This window comes from Lagenorhynchus albirostris, chromosome 11 (assembly GCF_949774975.1).
Source record: "Lagenorhynchus albirostris chromosome 11, mLagAlb1.1, whole genome shotgun sequence".
In the NCBI taxonomy this organism is placed as follows: Eukaryota; Metazoa; Chordata; class Mammalia; order Artiodactyla; family Delphinidae; genus Lagenorhynchus; species Lagenorhynchus albirostris.
Genome location: NC_083105.1, coordinates 45,521,281 through 45,540,382, shown reverse-complemented (window position 1 = coordinate 45,540,382; position 19,102 = coordinate 45,521,281). Strand labels below are relative to the sequence as shown.

General features: G+C 34.9%; 2 protein-coding genes across 7 annotated transcripts in view; both read left to right on the top strand.

Annotated features, from left to right (window-relative positions):
* TBC1D15 (TBC1 domain family member 15) overlaps window positions 1–12,702 on the top strand; it is a 66,084-nt gene extending 53,382 nt beyond the window's left edge. The window contains exons 12-17 of one of the 4 annotated variants that reach the window (XM_060165290.1): window positions 955–992; window positions 4,795–4,894; window positions 5,645–5,742; window positions 7,766–7,882; window positions 8,402–8,488; window positions 9,779–12,702. In XM_060165290.1, coding sequence (XP_060021273.1) covers window positions 955–992; window positions 4,795–4,894; window positions 5,645–5,742; window positions 7,766–7,882; window positions 8,402–8,488; window positions 9,779–10,000 — 662 coding nt within the window. In that variant the 3' untranslated portion in view covers window positions 10,001–12,702. Of the gene's footprint in view, window positions 1–891; window positions 993–4,794; window positions 4,895–5,644; window positions 5,743–7,765; window positions 7,883–8,401; window positions 8,489–9,778 lie in introns of all 4 variants that reach the window. The other 3 variants (XM_060165289.1, XM_060165288.1, XM_060165291.1) reach the window with 3 other exon arrangements.
* Window positions 12,703–13,806: 1,104 nt separating this feature from the next.
* TPH2 (tryptophan hydroxylase 2) overlaps window positions 13,807–19,102 on the top strand; it is a 107,822-nt gene continuing 102,526 nt past the window's right edge. For all 3 annotated transcript variants that reach the window (XM_060164568.1, XM_060164567.1, XM_060164566.1), the window contains exon 1: window positions 13,807–14,347. The gene's annotated coding sequence lies outside the window, so the exon portion shown is untranslated. The remainder of the gene's footprint in view (window positions 14,348–19,102) is intronic.

The window sequence follows — 19,102 nt, the reverse complement described above, 5'->3', positions numbered from 1 at the left end:
CTTGTCCCTTTGTGGATTCAAGAATCTGTATCTTAAGTCTGAAATCTAATTGTAAAACAATTAAGAAAATTGAGAATTTTATAAGATGGAACTAAAAAATAAGACATTTGACATGGTCAGGTGAAAAGCAAAATTAAGATTTTTTGTTTGTTTTTTAAGTGAGGGGCCTGATTCTTTAACTTTCCAATTTTTCTTTTCATCTAACGCTGCAAATTAGTGTCATGATGAGAAATTATAAGAGCACAAGAGAAAGGTGGTTAAGATGGTAGCTTTAGGTACAAAATATTGATTGGATTAAATAAGCCCATTTGCTATCATTGGTTGGGTCTAGAGTAACAGCAAAAGGAAAAAAAAAAGAGAACATAAATACAACCACTTAAAAGAGGTAATTTTGTTGTGATTCCTTTTGGGTAGATTACCAGTGTCTGGTTGATAAAGCAGTTGGACCCTTTTTAGTTCTTATTTTACTGGGCTTATTCATCGTAGTTTGGTGGTGGTTGACTACTCTGGCCTTGCAGCTTTCTTCCCTTTGACTTTTTTTTTTTAATATTTATTAAATTTGATATTCCTCTGGGTTTCCCTTCAACCCTCTTCTTTATCATAATGCTTTTGCACATTATTTTTTAATAATATTACCCTCCCTTGATAATGATATCTACACTAAGACACATACTAGCAGTTATGTATCTGTTGACGTCTCAGTACAAAACAACTCACCTTTCTCACCTGATTGCTAGATTTCCTCCTCATTGTTTACAAACATCAGTATCGACCAGTTTCTGAAACCAAGAAAAACGATGCAGTTTTAAGTGAAATGGTGGTGGTATGCACAGATGGATACATAAAGCTTAGGTTTTTAGAGATATGATTAGTTTTTTCTGTTCTTCTTAGGATATGTGCAAGGAATGAGTGACTTACTTTCCCCTCTTTTATATGTGATGGAAAATGAAGTAGATGCCTTTTGGTGCTTTGCCTCCTACATGGACCAAATGGTAAGGTTCCATTCCAAACTAATTCTGAAAATTTTAGTTGCATAATAATCTTATAAGATTGATGTTTATATTTAGCCAATTATGGTAGAACTTAAAAAAACTGCTCAATGTTGTTTGTTTCTTTTTTAAATAGCCTTTTCAAGAGGCTTGGAAATGCTGGTATTGTTTTTAATACAAAAAGTAGATAGTAAGTGCCTATAGAACAGGAATAATCAGGATTTAATATTGGTAAATGCTTATGATCTGCAGAAGAACCATGAGTCATTATAGAATATTGATGAAATAGATGATTTCAGTTCTTGTGAAGTAGTTGAACTTTCATATCATCTGTTTCAGAGATAAAGCTTAGTCATGCCAAGTAATATCCTTACCTTTTGTGAACATTTTGTATTTTGTCATTATAGTGGCTGATTTTTCTCCAGATGTGTTTGAACTATTTGTAACGTTGACAGCTTCTTAGTTTTTTCTTAAGCATGCGATTATTAGAGTTGAACTGTGTCTATATATACATATTATTATAAGGAACATTTTATCTATTATCATTGGTACATCTTGAAGACAGAGTTCTAGGACAATAGTACAGTATTAACAGGAAAATAGAACAGTCTTCTCAAGTAATCTATTAGAAAGGGGGAAAAAAAAGCAAAGGGGCTAAGAGCATATAAAAGCATATGAAATCCAAAGACCTGACTACATAGGTCACTGTACTGTTTCAAAGTAAAATAAATATACTTGATGCTGGGCCTTGATGGTTGGATATTGAAATGGCTTGCTTGCAAGGGAATAAAGATTTGAATATGTAGTCATATAAAATGTTTCCCTGTAGTGGAGAGTCTGGGATACAGATGTGAAATTTTTTGATTAGTTCTATTTTTTGATTACTTCTATTCTTCCTCTCTTGCTTGCCTGTTTTTTGTTTCCCCTTCTAATTTGTCCCAATTTTATCTGTTTCCTCAAGTCTCTTATCCATGGTTCCAACTTATCCTCACTTCTCCTAGTTCTTTTCCATACTTGATAAGATACCATGAATTAATGTTTTTGGATTATTTGGAAAGATTATTAATTGCAGTAATATGGTAATATCATAGTTTGTATTCCTTACCTTTTTGATTGATTGATTTTACCTGCCTTCTTAGTTCCAATTACTCCCAGGTGCTCTAGAAACCTGAGGCATTTGTTATAAAGGTCTGTACAACTGATAACTAATTGTGTAGAAACTGTTGTCTGCTTTCCTTGTGTTTTTGTTGTTTATCCTCTTTTCACTAGAGCTAGTATGCACCTTGATAAAGGGGTCATGTCTTTGTTTAACTAGTTCTCTGATATGCTTCCAGAATTTTCCTAATGCCTGACATGAGGTTTTTGTTCAACAGATTTTTGTAGAATAAACACATGAATATTTCCCCAGTGCTTAGTTTAGACCTCTACTTACAGTAGGTATTCCAAGAATTAGCACAAACACACGTTATTTAGTGTTTTACAGTAATAGTTTTCATAAAACTGAGCTAATATTGGCATGTTCAAATATATTGGCTTGTGGTGCCAAATACATACATACATGCATATGTGTGCATGTATTTAGGTGTCAAATGTAAAGACTACTTTCTGAACATCTGCAGTGTACCACTTCACAGTCTATTTGTCATTTTTGTGTATGAAGGTTCAAGTTCTTTGTTCTGTCTCTTTCACAGTAAATGTTCTCTGTTTGCCTTTTCCATTGAGAATGGTCTGGGGATTTTTCTAGTCTTTATTCTAAAAAGATCTCTTAATATATTGTCTACTAACATCTTTTGCTTCATAATATTTGAATGAAAGGGCAATAAGTTACAATCAAAATAATCCGCACAATTATTTTTCACTGCATTGCTATTGTTTTGGTGTCCTTGAATCTGTGCTGCTGTTTGACTCCTTTTTGTTTTATGGATTTATTTAACATAAGTTTTAACTACTTTAGTGAGGCTGAATTCAGTGTCTGTAGATTTACTTTTATTGATATTTACTCACATCTAATGTAGGTCTAGGCATAGACTTTGTTTTCGAAATATAGAAATATTTGCAGAACGATCTGACGAACTTTCTTATAGCCACCATTCATTTTGCCATATAGTTTTGTCCCACCCTTCCTTCTCACCCCCATCCATATATATACACACACACATACCTGTATACATGTACATATACATATACATATATTTATACATGCATGCATATGTGCATTCCTATGTATACGTATGCACACACATATTTATTTACAGTTACACTTGATGCCCTGTGTATATCCACTGTTGACCTCATTGCCCTTTCTCCAGGAGTAGCTACTTTTCTGAAGTCGGCTTCTGTCATTTTGGGAGTGCTGCTTTTTATAGCAGAGTGGGTAGCAGTGGCTATGCCATGTTGGTACTTCCAAACCAATTTTAGCTTTTGGTCATGTCACAACAAAAATTATGCTGTTAATCAAAGAGTTAATTCTGCCTTTCCCTTATAGTTCCATGTGGGAAATGTGAAGAAACTATATCCCAGAGGCTTGCGTTAGTCTGTTAAACTATTTCGTTCACTAATTAAACTATTTAAATCACTGAAGAGAAGCCATTTTATTGAGAATCAGTAGCCCTTAATTTTCAAAATTCTTTTTTACCAGGAATGAATGGTTTCTAATCAGATGGATACTTCTAATAAAGCACTATTATTATCTCAGGAACGAGAAAAGAAGTGTGAAGGAGGGGATGTTGTTCTTAGGCTTTCACAAAGGTTAGGGCAGTAGTTCACCATAAAGGGGTTAGAACACTAGGGTTAAAGGGATCAGAATCATCTAAGAAGCCTTTATTTTGGTGCACTCCCCATCCCCAAATCTTGACTGAAGTGTTGGTAGGGAATCTGTTAAACTTCAAAGATTATTTAAAACATGTGTAACCACAGTAGTTCTCAAACTTTATGATCTCAGGACCCCTTCACACTCTTAAATATTATTGAGGTTTCCAAGAGCTTTTGTTTATGTGGGTTATATCTATTGATGTTTGTCATATGAAAAATTAATGCTAGGAAATTTATAAATATTTATTCATTCATCTAAAAATGCTACATCTTGGTATACATACATTTTTTTTAATGAAAAATAACTTTTCCAAAACAGTTTACTGAGAAGAGGGATTATTTTTCATTTTCTTTAATGTTTAGTTTAGTAGTTTAGTTTAATAGAACACAGCTGACTTGCATATCCGCTCCTGTATGCAGTCTGTTGCAATATCACACATCATATAGCCTTTACACTTATGGGGGAATTTAAAGTGCAAAATGCATAGATTGTGTTAGTGTTGTTATGAAATGGTTTTGACTTCATAGATTCCCTAATGTCATCAAATCTAAGAAATAATTAGCTAATTCTTTAACATGATATGTTAAAGCTAAAATTAATTTTATTTCATATGTTAAATTGAAGAAATATTTAACAGTGAAGTGATTTGATAAAAGTCTATTTTCCAATGTGTGTTCCATTCACCAAGTCTCTTATTTGACGTAAGAAATAAGTATTGATATATCAGTCAGTCTACCCCTGCTGTCTCTGCATTATTCTTTATCTAAAAAAAAAATGAATAGAGGGAAAAAATAATTCTTAGTTTGAGACCAAGTTTCTCTTTCCTCCTTTTTGATGTTGCTTTAGCATTTTAATTAGTTGTGATTTAAAAATATAACCAGTGTGGTATAAATCCAGCATTTGTCATTATATTCATGGCATAGTTATCGGAGATTATGTACTGTAAAATATTTATTAAATATAACTTATGTGATAACATTTATTTTTTTAAAGCATCAAAATTTTGAAGAACAAATGCAAGGCATGAAGACCCAGCTAATTCAGCTAAGTACCTTACTTCGATTGTTGGACAGTGGATTTTGCAGTTACTTAGGTAAGTTTAATGAAACAAAACTATACCCAGCAAATTGTAAGGTAATACGAACAGAGAAAAAATGTAAAGAGCTCTTTTAAAGATGTATATACTCTACCAATGTTGCCTGGGTTCCTCTGAGGAATAAAAGTGTGGGACCAAACAGTCCTTGTATAATTTTGCCTTAAAACAGTTTATTTATAAAGTGAATTATAGTTGTCCCTCATTATTTGTGGGGGATTGGTTCCAGGACCCACCCGCCACCCCTATACCAAAACCTGAGGATACTCAAGTCCCTTACATAAAATGGTGCAGTATTTGCATATAACCTATGCACATCCTCCTGTAGACTTTAGATCATCTCTAGATTATTTATTGTACCTAACACAATATAACTGCTGTGTGAATAGTTGTAAATACAATGTAAAGACTATGTAAATAGTTGCTAGGCAAGGCAAATTCAAGTTTTGCTTTTTGGAACTTTCTGGAAATCTTTTTTTTTCCAAAAATTTTCCATTCATGATTGGTTGAATCCACGGATGCAGAACCTGCAGATATGGAGGGTCAACTGTATTTGTTGTTATTTGGTGGTTTTCTTTTAAAGAAGTTAGCCTGCAAATTTAAATTGTTTCCTTGAATTAGTAGAAGGCAATTAAATTTATAGGACTTTTAATAGCCTAAGATGAATAGAAAAACTTGAGTTTGAAATAGGTCACTGTATTCTGAGATAATTAGCATGAGTAAGCCATATATATATTTTTTTCTGTGTAGAATCCCAGGACTCTGGATACCTTTATTTTTGCTTCAGATGGCTTTTAATCAGATTTAAAAGGGAATTTAGTTTTCTAGATATTCTTCGATTATGGGAGGTAAGTTCTTAAATTATTGTAAAAATTAATATTTTTTATGGAAACATTTTGTATCTGTAGAGTGTAAATGGATTATAATATCTTGACTGAAATTTCTAAAGCAGTTACGTTCTGAAAATTCTAATGGTTTGTGGTCTCTCCTTAAAAAAAAAAAAAAAAATTAACCATCTTGAAATGAATGTGTGGTCTTTGGAGCTTTTTTCTGTAAATCAAATCCTTGTGCGATTGGGTGCCAGTGAGTTTCCCAGAACCAGTTCTCTGGACCACTTGTGCCTGTGTTCTTTCCTTGGAAGGCTTGACTTTATGTGAGGCCCTGCCACATTTGGGTGTAGATTTGAATAGAGTTAAGGAAGTTTTGGCAGGCCAGTCAATTGAGATAGTACTTTATTTGTAGTCTGAAATATTGGGAGGGAACTGACTTGTGTTTTGCTTTTTTAAAGAACTTTAAGTTACAGCAGAATACTAAGAATAATATAACAAATATCCCACTATCCACATTTAACATATGTAAATATTTTGCCGTATTCACTTCTGGTTTTTTCTCTTTCTTTCCAAGACAAAAAGTATTTAAAGATATAGCTCATATCTTTAATCACCACCCCAAGCCCCATTTCCCTCTTCCCCTCTCTAGAGGATATTCATGATCATGTTTTTGGTTTATATCCTTTTATTCCCTCTTGCACCCAGGGCAACTCTTGATGAAAAACAGAAAATTATTATTTTCTTCTTATACATCTATTAATTGTTAAGTTAACAGATGGATGTGCTATTGAAATAGAATATTGGTATAATGACTGCTTGATGCCTTATCTTTATAAAAGTAAAGATGACAGAAATATTCCCAAGGAAAGAATGGGGGAAATAATCTGTTTGGATAATAAATAGACTTGTATACAGTGGGCACCCTGAGGCTTTTACACCTGGAAATTGATTCCTGTACTTCTGGTGACTGTGCTGCCATTAGAGAAGGTGATACACTGATTGAAGGATCACCACTTTATGGAGGATCACTTTCTTTGTTTGAAATTAGAAGGAAAACGCACATGTTCTTGACCCAGAATCATATTTTAAAGTTAATCAGTTTTATTAAATTGTTATCTCAACTTCTTTTTAAAAAATTATCAACATAGCTGTAATAACTCCTTAGTCTGTGTTTACCAAATAAATTGGAACTTTTAATGAAACTTTTGAGGTTAATTGCATTGTAATTAAACTTTTAAGAATTGGATTTAGTCTGAAAATTATTCTGCTTAATTTACTTCTGGTAAAAGAAGTAAAAACATTTCAGGTATGCTTTAATAATAGTGTTTACATGGCTCTTTTGATCTTTCTAAAAAAGATATTATTAGGTACATTAACCGGGGGAAATTAAGAACTTAAGTTTTAGGGCATTGGCTATACTTAGGAAGAAGTGCAGCTATTGATCAAATGTTTTATACATTTGGGTATAAATTTTGGGTGGTCAATTCAGTTTTTGTCAGAGATATTCTGAGTTATATAATATGATGTTTAGAATGTAGAGCTACCTCTGGGTGTTTTTAATTCCATGCAGTGTACAACTGAATCTTTATTCCCATGATTTAGCTCCCCTGTACCCCTCCCCCGCCCCCGCCCCACCGAGACTGAAGATGATTTAAAAGTGAAAAACTGAAGGTTCAGAAAAATACTGAAAATACCTCTGGCCCTTACACTTTAACCTCATGACTGTGGCTCCTTAGTTAATACCATTTATCATACTGGTTAGGTTCAGTGTTACTGTAGTTACCTAAAGAGCCACATTTGGAACTCATCATATTCATATAATAGTTAATATTATATTAACTATTAATATAATAGTTACTTTGTAGGTAAAAGTAAGACTTTCCTTCCCCACACCTCATTTCTTAACTAGAAAAAGAGTGGACTACCCCATCAAGGCAACTCGTGCTTTGCACAGAAGTCATTCAGAGTTCGGCATTGTATCTGTGAGGAAAATATTTTAGAATTGATAGAGTTTACTAAATAGGTGTTCTATTTTTTATAGGTAATGTGGACTGAACTACCATGTAAAAATTTCCATCTTCTTCTCTGTTGTGCTATTCTGGAATCAGAAAAGCAGCAAATAATGGAAAAGCATTATGGCTTTAATGAAATACTTAAGGTAGTTGTTACCTTAACTTAAATTTTAATATTTTGACTCTTTCCTCTTTTTGGTGGTATTGATATACATACATTTCCTTGGAACATTATTGAATCCCTCAAGTAATTTAAATTTTATCAATGACAGTCAGTACTAGGACTGACTCTCTGAGAATGACAGTTCAGCAAGTACGTATTGCCAGTTATTTTTCCTAGCTAATTAGGAGGAAAAGGAAATTCAGCAAGTGCTCTTTTATGTAGTTCAATTTTCTAAAAAAATAATTCTTTTGCTTATAACTTGAGATAGTAGACTTGGGACAACTGCTGGATTTAATGTTCCATAAGCTTATTAGCTATTCTTTAGCTTTAAAACTTGAAATGATCTAATGAAAGATATATTAAATTTCCTGTTCACTTGTAGTATGAGGGTGTTTTTATTTTAAGGATTTCATCTACAGTGTAATATAACTGGTAATAAGTTGTATAGTAGAATATAATAGTGTTTCAGTTTCAGTTATTTTATTTTATTGATTTATTTTAGCATATCAATGAATTGTCCATGAAAATTGATGTGGAAGATGTACTATGCAAGGCAGAAGCAATTTCTCTACAGATGGTAAAATGCAAGGTATACAGTGTTTTAAGTAATTGTAAGGTTTTTTTTGTTCATATGTTTTTGGTGGATTGAGGTCAAGAAAGAATTTTTCCTTTCAGAAGCAAAATTGGCAGCAAGTTGAAGGCAGACACAAAGCATTGGCTAGCATTTGTTTACCATTATAAATTTACAGCACTTAATTGAAAACAATTGGTTAATTATGCTAGATAGGAAACATATAATAATAAGGCAAAATGACAAAAGTAATGAAAACAATAAAGAGGCTGCAGAAGCATTGATAAATTACCTAATCAAAGAACACAGAATAGGACCTCATATTAAATATGTAGTATCTTTAAGTAAAGACAGATGCTAATCAGAAATAATTAAATGAAAAGTATTTGGTCTATGTCATTACATTTGTATCAGTCAAACTCTTAATAATCTCTAAAAACAAGGCAAAGTTGATGTGTTATATTCTGAATTTAAACCAAAGTATTAGACTTTTGATGTATTTTGGTTTTCATATTTTTTATGAGAATTCTTATTTGGTCTTCGTGTCATTTGATCATAGTTCCAAATATTTATTTTGGTTCAGTTTTACACACAGTTATTTGATAGCTGTTCTGTTCAAAACCTGCCAGTGAGGGCTTCCCTGGTGGTACAGTGGTTAAGAATCCGCCTGCCAATGCAGGGGACATGGGTTCGAGCCCTGGCCCCGGAAGATCCCACATGCCGCGGAGCAACTAAGCCCATGCGCCACAACTGTGAGCCTGTGCTCTAGAGCCTGCAAGCCACAACTACTGAAGCCTGTGCACCTAGAGCCCGTGCTCCGCAACAAGAGAAGCCACCGCAATGAGAAACCCATGCACTGCAACGAAGAATAGCCCCTGCTCGACACAATTAGAGAAAGCCCGTGTGCGGCAATGAAGACCCAACACAGCCAAAATAATTTTTTTAAAAAACCCAAAAAACCTGTCAGTGAGATACTTCTTATGTTTAAGGAACTTCTGTGTATTGAGGGAGAAAGATGGTGTCAATAAGGAGAATGAAATAAATGCAGAATATTAGAAAACAATATGCTTGTGGGAGTGGTGGGATGGGGTGGAGAGTGGCTAATTCAGAATAGAAGGTCAGAGAACCACTTATTAAAAAGAGTGGTTAAGGGTTTCATTTGGAGTGGAGAAGGATGGTTTGAGAGGGTGCATAACAATTACACTGTTAAAGCAAATGCTTAGATGTAGTATTAAATAGAAGTGTTAATTTGTGATTACTTTTCCTCTATGGTGAATGATGATTTTATATTTGATTTTTCTTATTCAGGAGTTGCCACAAGCAGTTTGTGAGATCCTGGGGCTGCAGGACAGTGAAGTTACAACACCAGATTCAGACAATGGTGAAGATGAAAATGTTGGCATGACTAGTTGTCCGACATCTGCATTTCAGAGTAACTCCTTGCCTGTACTTGCTGCCAGTGGAGCCAGAGATGACAACCCAGCAGAGATATCCATGTCCCCAAATGTCAGCAGAGTAACACCTGCATGATCATTCTTCTTGCTTTTTGAAGAGACACTTCATTGCAACTTCTTTTCAAGTACTGGAAAGGTGGAAATTTAAAATCTTGGTATTGATCATGCTTTAAGGTTTATGGAAAGAAAGTGTACTGATGTTCTTGCATTAAAGCTTTATGAAGATTTAAACTAATTATTTTTGTAGTTACTTCTACCAAATAGCCTTTCCTTTTCAATAACATTCCTTAGTATTTTTATAGCTAAGTACATTTTATTTTCTCGCTGATGAACTGGAATTGGATAAATATTACAAGTGGATGAGTTGGAAATTATGCACTTTGAAAACATTCACTTTGTTTACTCCAAGTTCAGTGGGTTTGGATTTGATTAAATGTTGAGCCTTTCTATAGCATTCTAAGTTGAGAAGTAGATTGTTACCCAGTGATGAAATAAAAGAATTTGTTTTTCTCTTTTGTTTACAACAATACAGCTTAAATATTTATGCTGGTTGAATGTGATATGAATTGGACATTTTCATCAATGCAGTTTAATGTGTAGATAAAGAGCTATTTCAACCATAAGAAGTGGATTGGCAGTATATTTTTACATTGAATTTTTCTTCACTTGTATATAAAGACTGTATAAGTACTTATTTATGAGTATAAGAAAGGATAGGCATATTTTCTTTAACTGAATAAACTTGACTATTGATTTATATAACCTGATTTCACAAAGTTAATACATAGCTTCAATATGAGATCTTTTTCAAAACTATTTTCTTAACCAAACATTTATTTCACGAGACTACATCCAACCCTGTATCTGGTATAATTTTCAAGTTAATTGCTTGTAGTCTCACTTTACTAGTAATGTTTACTATCTTTCCTAATAATGTATTAACTGATTAATCAGGTCTTTAAATTTTTATGAAATACTCTTTACCAAAAGCTTATGTCAAAAATTTCAATATACTATCACAAGTCTCAAAATAATACTTTTTTGTATATGAATGAAGCTGTTGTTTTTACCATGCAGTGTTGCATGATATTAAGTTATGTGTAATTAACATAACTGATTCCATTTTAATTGTAATTTGTTAAATTCTGTACATATCATTAAAATCAATTTGAAGTTGAAGTAGTGTTTTCAGTTAAATTACACCTAGAAATAATCTGCTAGTTTTTCATCAGAAGAAAAAAATCCAAGATGGGCCCCAGTGCATCTTATATTTTTATGTGATAGAAACAATCATTTGAATGAGTTGTGGAAATAAGCAAGAAACATGACCGTTTATAGAACTAAAGAAACTTTTCATTAGCATGAAATTGGGCATAGTGTTGCCTTGGAGGATATAATTATCTGAATCAGTAAATCAGCTTCCTACAATTGATGTTAATAATGTAAAATAAAAGCTACACAGTTCTAAAATGGTCCAGTAGGTGGCTTTTTTTTTTCCCCCAGAGAGCTAGGGAACCAAAAGAACTTTTCTCTTACTTGAGCATTAACTGACAGTCATGATAGTAGAACCATTAGATTTTTAGTTTTTAATATCATATGTGTGTTATCTTTCATCAGTTAATAATGAGTAAGCCTATTCAGAGAAAAAAAAAAGTAAACTGATCAAAGCCTTGGCATCTCCAGCCTTTCATTTCCTGCTGTTGAGGAAATTGCTGAGAACATCTTGATGTCCTTCTTGTTCTTCCTGGACAGGGGCTTTTGGGGAGTTTTTTTCTACTATGTAATATAATATCTACTGCAGAGTTTTAAAAAATCTTAATACATTTAGTAAGTTGAACTTTTGTCAAGTTCTATCATTTTAAAGCTACTTGTTAAAAACATTTTTACTAAACAGTCTGAATTTCTCTTTAGCCCATTTTTTATATGGAAATGATACTAATGTAGTGCTAAGTAAAGTCTTACTTGATTAGAGTCCTCAAAATCCAGTTAGCAAATACCATGTGAACTTGAGCTGTTTGATATTGCTAAAATAGATAGTTCAGGTAAATGTCTTAGTTTAACTTTTTAAAGATTTGTTTCAGTTTTCATAAGATGCTATGTCCATGCTAATAACATGTAAAATACTGTGTGCTATATTATATGATATTTAAAGTTAAAATTCAAGTAATTTAGCTGTAAAACGTATTTACAGTTCTGATAGGAGTCTATGGGAAACCTTTTTGCATTGGAGATCATTCCAATTTTGATTGTTTCATGTGCCGAGGATTCTTCACCTCTTTATAATGCTAGAAACTTGGTGATGACTAAAGCTTTTTTGAGTAAGGAAAACAACTTTTTGAGAATGACAGTGATTCTTGCTGAACCTGACCTTTCCAGAGGTTTTTATGGATGCCAACTAATTCTTACGGGAAATTGATGTAATTATGCCCATTATCAAAGATACTTTGTATAAAGTAACCCAAAATGTTTACTGAAGAACCTAGAATTTCACTTGACTTTGTGTGTAACTATGTAATAGGTAACATCATTCCAGCTTGCATTTCTTTACTGGGCTTTCAGAAGATGCATGAACCTCTTATTGTATTTGAAATCTTGTGTGTATACATGCATATTTTGGTGGAAAGGTCATATAGTTTCTCAAAAGGTTCTCTGATTTTCCCCAAAAGTTGAAAACCATTGTTATAAATTGTATAATATGAGGATAATGACATAATTTGACCCACGCTAATGATTTTATATGCTGAACCTCCATTAATTAAAATATGTTTAGAGTGCTCATTTCCAAATTCTTGGTCTGTATTGTCAAAATACATGTCCAGGCTCTACTTCAGAGCTACAGAATCAGAATCTTTGGAAGTGAGGTTAAGGAATCTGCATTAAAATGCTTTACAGGCTTCCATGTGGTTCCTGAGCCTCCCTGAAGTTAGAGAACTGGAATTATGTAGTGTATTTTACAGTTTAACATTTTGACTTATGGTCAGGTAGGCAAGTCCTTAAGTTGTTAGAGAGTAGTTCCTTGATTTTTCTCAGGTGGAATTTGCCCTAGTTCTGGTCACCATTTTTAGTAAAAAGTGATGACAGTCATCTTAGCCCATAGGTTCCCCCTCCGTTCTTACTTTTTTTTTTTTTTTTTTTTTTTGCAGTACGCGGGCCTCTCACTGCTGTGGCCCCTCCCGTCGCGGAGCACAGGCTCCGGACGTGCAGGCTCAGCGGCCATGGCTCACGGGCCCAGCCGCTCCGCGGCATGTGGGATCTTCCCGGACTGGGGCACGAACCCGTGTCCCCTGCATCGGCAGGCGGACTCCCAACCACTGCGCCACCAGGGAAGCCCCTTTCTTACATTTTGAAGACAAACTTTCAGTGTCATTTTATTTCTGAACATGAAACAGGATTAAATTTGAGATGAATCTGAAAGGTTTCCATTAGTATCTAATGTGATTATCCAGTACTAAACATCTGTACTTAATTGTACTTTTGATGTGAATACTGCCATTTGAATGATATAATGTATTTGGCCTAATCTCCCTTTGGGTCCTTATAATATGCGAGTTTTAAGTTGTAGATTTTTGAGTATTGCTCTGATTTCAAGTATTTTTCTCACTGTTTTATAAATAGACTCCTATTTTTCAGGTTATCTGTCTTGACTTAGGGAAAAACAGTGTGTCATCCTTAGATGCAAAGGTGGGGTGGGGTAGGGCAGTGCAATTGGACATACTTCTATAACTTTTGGGATATCCAAAAGCACTTTTAGCCCATGGGAAACTACATTGTTAACAAAGTCACTGTAAAGAAAAACTGATTGTAATCTAAGTCTCTTCTTCAAGAGCGCTCTGGAATCAAAAATATCATATTTGCCTAATGTAGTTCAATCCCTAAAGTTAGAATTGAAATGTTAAGATAATAGGTCAGCTGTTAAATATGTTTCTCCTCAAATACCTCTGTGGTATATTGTTCCTCACATCTCTCTCTATGTGAAAAAGTAGACAGAGTGAAAAGAACAAATTCCAGTAAGCTTAGCTGTGACCAATGAGCAGTCCAGTTCTCTTTAAGCTTTTTTTAATTAAGAAAACTATTAACTTCAGAAATGGGCTTTTGCTGTAACAGTCAGTAATAGATATTTCCAACACCATACTAGTCTGGAGGTACCAGACCCAATGGGTTAGTAGACTGCTTTAAAAAAAAACTAGAGCTGTGTTTAGATTGCTTTAGATGTTGTATGGCCAAATTGTATATCTCTTTTCCATGGGTGTTGCAGGCTCACTTTCATCTGCTGTAGTACGGGTTGAAGTGGTGGAGGCCACTTGAGTTGATATAGTTTGGAGATTTTCTTCATGTGAGCACAGGCTCATCCCTCACTCTATCATGGCATAATCAATTTTATGAAGACTTCTCATTCAAAGAGTGGGATCTTCTAAGGTCTCAGGTGAGCCTAAGGCTTTTTTCCCCATACTGCTACCTTTTTTTTTTTTTTAATTCATTTGTAGATACTTAAAGTAACAGGATAGATGACAACTTCGTTAACTATGTACGTGACATTGGTTTGTGAATATGTTGAAAAGAAAATGCTGTTGTGTAGAAGCCTGCTTGAGTTTCTTAAAAGTTAATCATGGCAGGCTCATTTCATTTCCTTTTATTGATAGTATACTACCAAATCAAGAAAATACTTTAGCTATGGCATAAATTTATTTTGGTATGGTATTCATGTGGTTAGGTTGGAGGAATTAGGAGTGGATGGTAGTAATAGTGAACAATTCCTGCCAAAGAACCTAAAATGTACCCTGTAAGCTCTAGGAGTCAAATGTCAATGGGAAAAAAATCCAACCAAACTGATTAGGTTTGTTTTGTGCTATAAAGTTCAGCCTTTTCTCTTCTATTCAATGTAGTTTAATCATAGAAGGCATACATATCAAATTTGCTTGTGACACAAACTTGATAGGCTGGAATGATGGCTTAAAACCAAAAAGACAAGCTACTTAAGGGAAAGAGATCAGACTTTGTGTTGATTCCCAATCTCAAAGTAATCACTATTGATTTTTTTCCAAATATCTGCATACTCTCACATCCCATATCTATTCTTTAATAACTTCACCTGCCTTCTCCGTTCACCTTGGGGAATGACCAGGAGAATTCTTTCGTACTTTCAGTTTATTTCCTTTTATCCTTCCCCTCAAACACATTTCTTTACTACATCTCTGAAGCTTAGCTTTCCTTTGATGACATTTTATTCCCAGTTAGATTTTTATTTGGCCAGGGTGGTGAGGGTGAGTGGTGACGGAGGGAGGGAAGAGTAAGAAGTCCTCGGGGTCTCTCATCTTTTGCCTACAAATGGAAGTATGTGTGTGTAGTGGGAGAAGTTGATAGGAGTGGAAAGATTGGTCTGACCTAATTGTGCACCATGGATACTCCTTTATTTATATCACGTTTTCCATATCTTTTTCCTAGAAGTCTTCAGCCTCCTAGGATCTACTTCCATTTTCCAGGTGGTTTAAGGACTGGCTTATATTATTTCTCTCTTGTTTTTACAACTGTCTCCAGTAGGACAGATAACCTACTTTGAGGACTCATTGATGTCCTTAACATAAAACTTCCTTAATTTCGTGGGCCTTGTCTCATCTGTCAGCTGTTTATCAGCATGGCCATTCACGATCACATGGCCCTCTTCATCGGTAAGATCTTGTGTTTGAAGGTCTCCTTATCTGGCAATATCTCACTTTATACTTTCCTACTTTCTGACTCTTGGGCTCTGTAAGTGCTTGGTCCAAGCCAATTCTGTAGGCTCTTCTTATGACTGTTGGCTGCCTGGTTATCATGGACTATAAGGACAGTCACTTCATCAAAACCTAGGTATACGTATCTCCTTAATTTCTGCCCAAGATTCCAAACCAGTTCCCCTATTTATATCACTCTGGCTTCAGAATCAGTGAAGGATAGGGAGATAACTAACACTTTGAGCATTTTAATATCTGCCAGACACTGTGATAAGAACTTTATACACATCCAATTTAATCGGCATAATAGCCCTATAAGATGTAGGCATTGAGACTTTCCTGGTGGCACAGTGGTTGAGGATCCGCCTGCCAATGCAGGGGACACGGGTTCGAGCCCTGGTCCGGGAAGATCCTACATGCCGCGGAGCAGCTAAGCCCGTGTGCCACAACTACTGAGCCTGCGCTCTAGAGCCCAGGAGCCACAACTACTGAAGCCCGCGCACCTAGAGCCTGAGCTCCGCAACTAGAGAAGCCACCACAATGAGAAGCCCACTCACTGCAATGAACAGTAGCCCCTGCTTGCTGCAACTGGAGAAAGCCCGTGCAGCAACAAAGACCCAACGCAGCCAAAAATAAATAAATAAAATAAATAAATTTATAAAGAAAAAAAATGTAGGTATTATTTCCCTGTATTACAGAAATGAAGGCTGAGAAATGTGACATAACATGTCCTCAAGCACAGCTAGGTAAGTGGCAGAGCTAAGATTTAAACTCAGGTTTGTCAAAACCAATGCCCTATTTCTCTGCAGTATACTTTATTTTTAAAAGTTTTCATTTTTGTCATCAACATCACACATGCACATGGTTTCCACAAGATTTGTTATGAGAATTTTTTTTCTTTCTCCCTACCCTCCAGTTCCTCCTCCCAGTGGCAAGACTTTCAACTTTCAGCTGATTCTTTTGGTGTTTATTTCTATATCTCTCAATGCTGTGATATGCTTGTGTTGCTCCTACTTTAATTTCCAGTTTGAGGAATTATCCATTGACTCCCTGTCTTCAAAGATGGAGACTTAGCTTTCTTCCCCCTCCCCTCAGTTCCCACAGTATACCCTTCTTTATTGTTCCATCTTCCATATAGTTGATATAATATTGGTTAGGGCAGTGCAGTTCTTAGCTGAGACGTGTCTTTCTTTGGCCCTTTCATTCTTCTTTGGGGGTTAATTCTTATTAAGGTTTTTTGTTTTTGTTTCTTTGGGTGTTTTGTTTTGTTTTTTTTTTTTGCTGATTTTATATATAATTGTCACTAATCCAATCTACCAAATGTTTAAATTGGGGCTTGTCAACTACGGGGGCTTTACCATAGGGTAATCTGATTGCTCCATTTTGTTCAGAGCTCTTAATGTATTTTTAGGTTTTTCCTTTTTTCCTGGTCAGAGTCTCCAAGCTTTTCCCACTACCTGGCTGCAGGGTAAATGCCTGGTTCTCAGCCTCCTGTGGTTTGAGTCTCAGTATCCAGGGCATGCATTTATTTAATCACTTTCCTTTCAGGGTGATACTATTCTCAACCATGTCTAGTGCCCTTCAAACCAGAGGCCCTCTGTTTTACCGTTCCCAGAGAATAAGCTCCATTCATCTACCTGGGGGCAGGAGGGGAAGTGGCTTGGCTATGTAGAATAGAAGGGAATATGGGGTTTTAACTGCCTTTAAAAAAAATAACAGTTTCATTAGGATATAATTTATGTGCCATAAAATTCACTCTTCTAAAGTGTGCGCAGTTCACTAGTTTTTAATATATTCACAGAGTTGTGCAACTATTCCAATATCTAATTTTAGAATATTTTCATCACCGTCAGAAGAAACTGTACGCGGTAGTAGTCATTCCTACCTCCCGACTCCCTCCAGCCCCTGGCAACCACTAATCTACTTTCTGTCTGTCTGTCTGTCAGTTTCTCCTCTCCCCCATCCCTTTTCTTGTTTCTTTTTGCCTTTTCTAGACATTTTATATAAAGAACCATACAATATGTGGTCTTTTGTGACTGGCTTCTTTCACTTAGTATGTTGTTTTCAAGGTTCATTTATGTCCGAAGACATTTCAGTACTTCCTTTATATTACCATTTATGGACATACCATGTTTTGTTTTGTTTTTTCAGTAGTTGATATTTGAATTACTAGGAATTTTGTTTTTTTGATTATTATGAATAATGTTGCTATGAACATTTACGTACAAGTTTTTGTGTGGACATATATTTTCATTTTAGGTGTATACTGAAGAGTAAAATTGCTGAGTCATGGTAACTCTAGGGTTAACTTTTTGAGGAAATGCCAAATGTTTTTCCAAAGTGACCACACCGTAGTAACATACATCTAGGAGTAAGATTGCTGGGTCATATGGTAACTTGATAGTTAACATGTTGAAGGACTACCAAACAAAGTGGCTGTATCATTTTTCAATCCTGCCTACAATGTATGAAGCTTGCAATTTTTCCATTTCCTTCCAGTACTTGTCTGTCCTTTTTATCTTAGCCATCCTAGTGGTTTATAAACTGGTATTTCTTTTTGTGTTTGATTTGCATTTTTCTAATGACTAATGATGTTGAACATCTTTCCATGTGCTTATTGTCTATGTAGTCTTTGGAGAAATGTCTGTTCAAATGCTTTGTCCATTTAAAAATTGGTTTACTTGTTTTTTCATTGTTGAGTTGGTAGAGTTCCTTATATATTCTGGATACTGTCTTCTTTCAGATACATGACTTATAAATATTTTCTCCAATACTGTGGGTTGTCTTAATTTTCTTGATGATGTCCTTGGAGGCACAAAGTTTTTAATTTTGATGAAATCAGACTTTACATTTGGTTGCTTATGCTTTTATCATATCTAAGAAAAAATTGCCTAATCCAAGGTCATGAAGATACTCCTATGTTTTCTTACGAGTGTTACAGTTTTAACTCTTAAATTTAGGTCAGTGATCCATTTTGAGTTAATTTTTGTGTATGAAGTAAGGTAGCATAACCGAAAGCGGGGCCCGGCTGCTTGCCGAGTGCTCGCTGCTCAAAAGACAATAAAGAGGCAATCTTCAATAAGTGGTGCCGGGAAAACTGGACAGCTACATGTAAAAGAATGAAATTAGAACACTCCCTAACACCATACACAAAAATAAACTCAAAATGGATTAAAGACCTAAATGTAAGGCCAGGCACTATCAAACTCTTAGAGGAAAACATAGGCAGAACACTCTATGACATAAATCACAGCAAGATCCTTTTTGACCCACCTCCTAGAGAAATGGAAATAAAAACAAAAATAAACAAATGGGACCTAATGAGACTTAAAAGCTTTTGCACAGCAAAGGAAACCATAAACAAGACAAAAAGACAGCCCTCAGAATGGGAGAAAATATTTGCAAATGAAGCAACTGACAAAGGATTAATCTCCAAAATATACAAGCAACTCATGCAGCTCAATATCAAG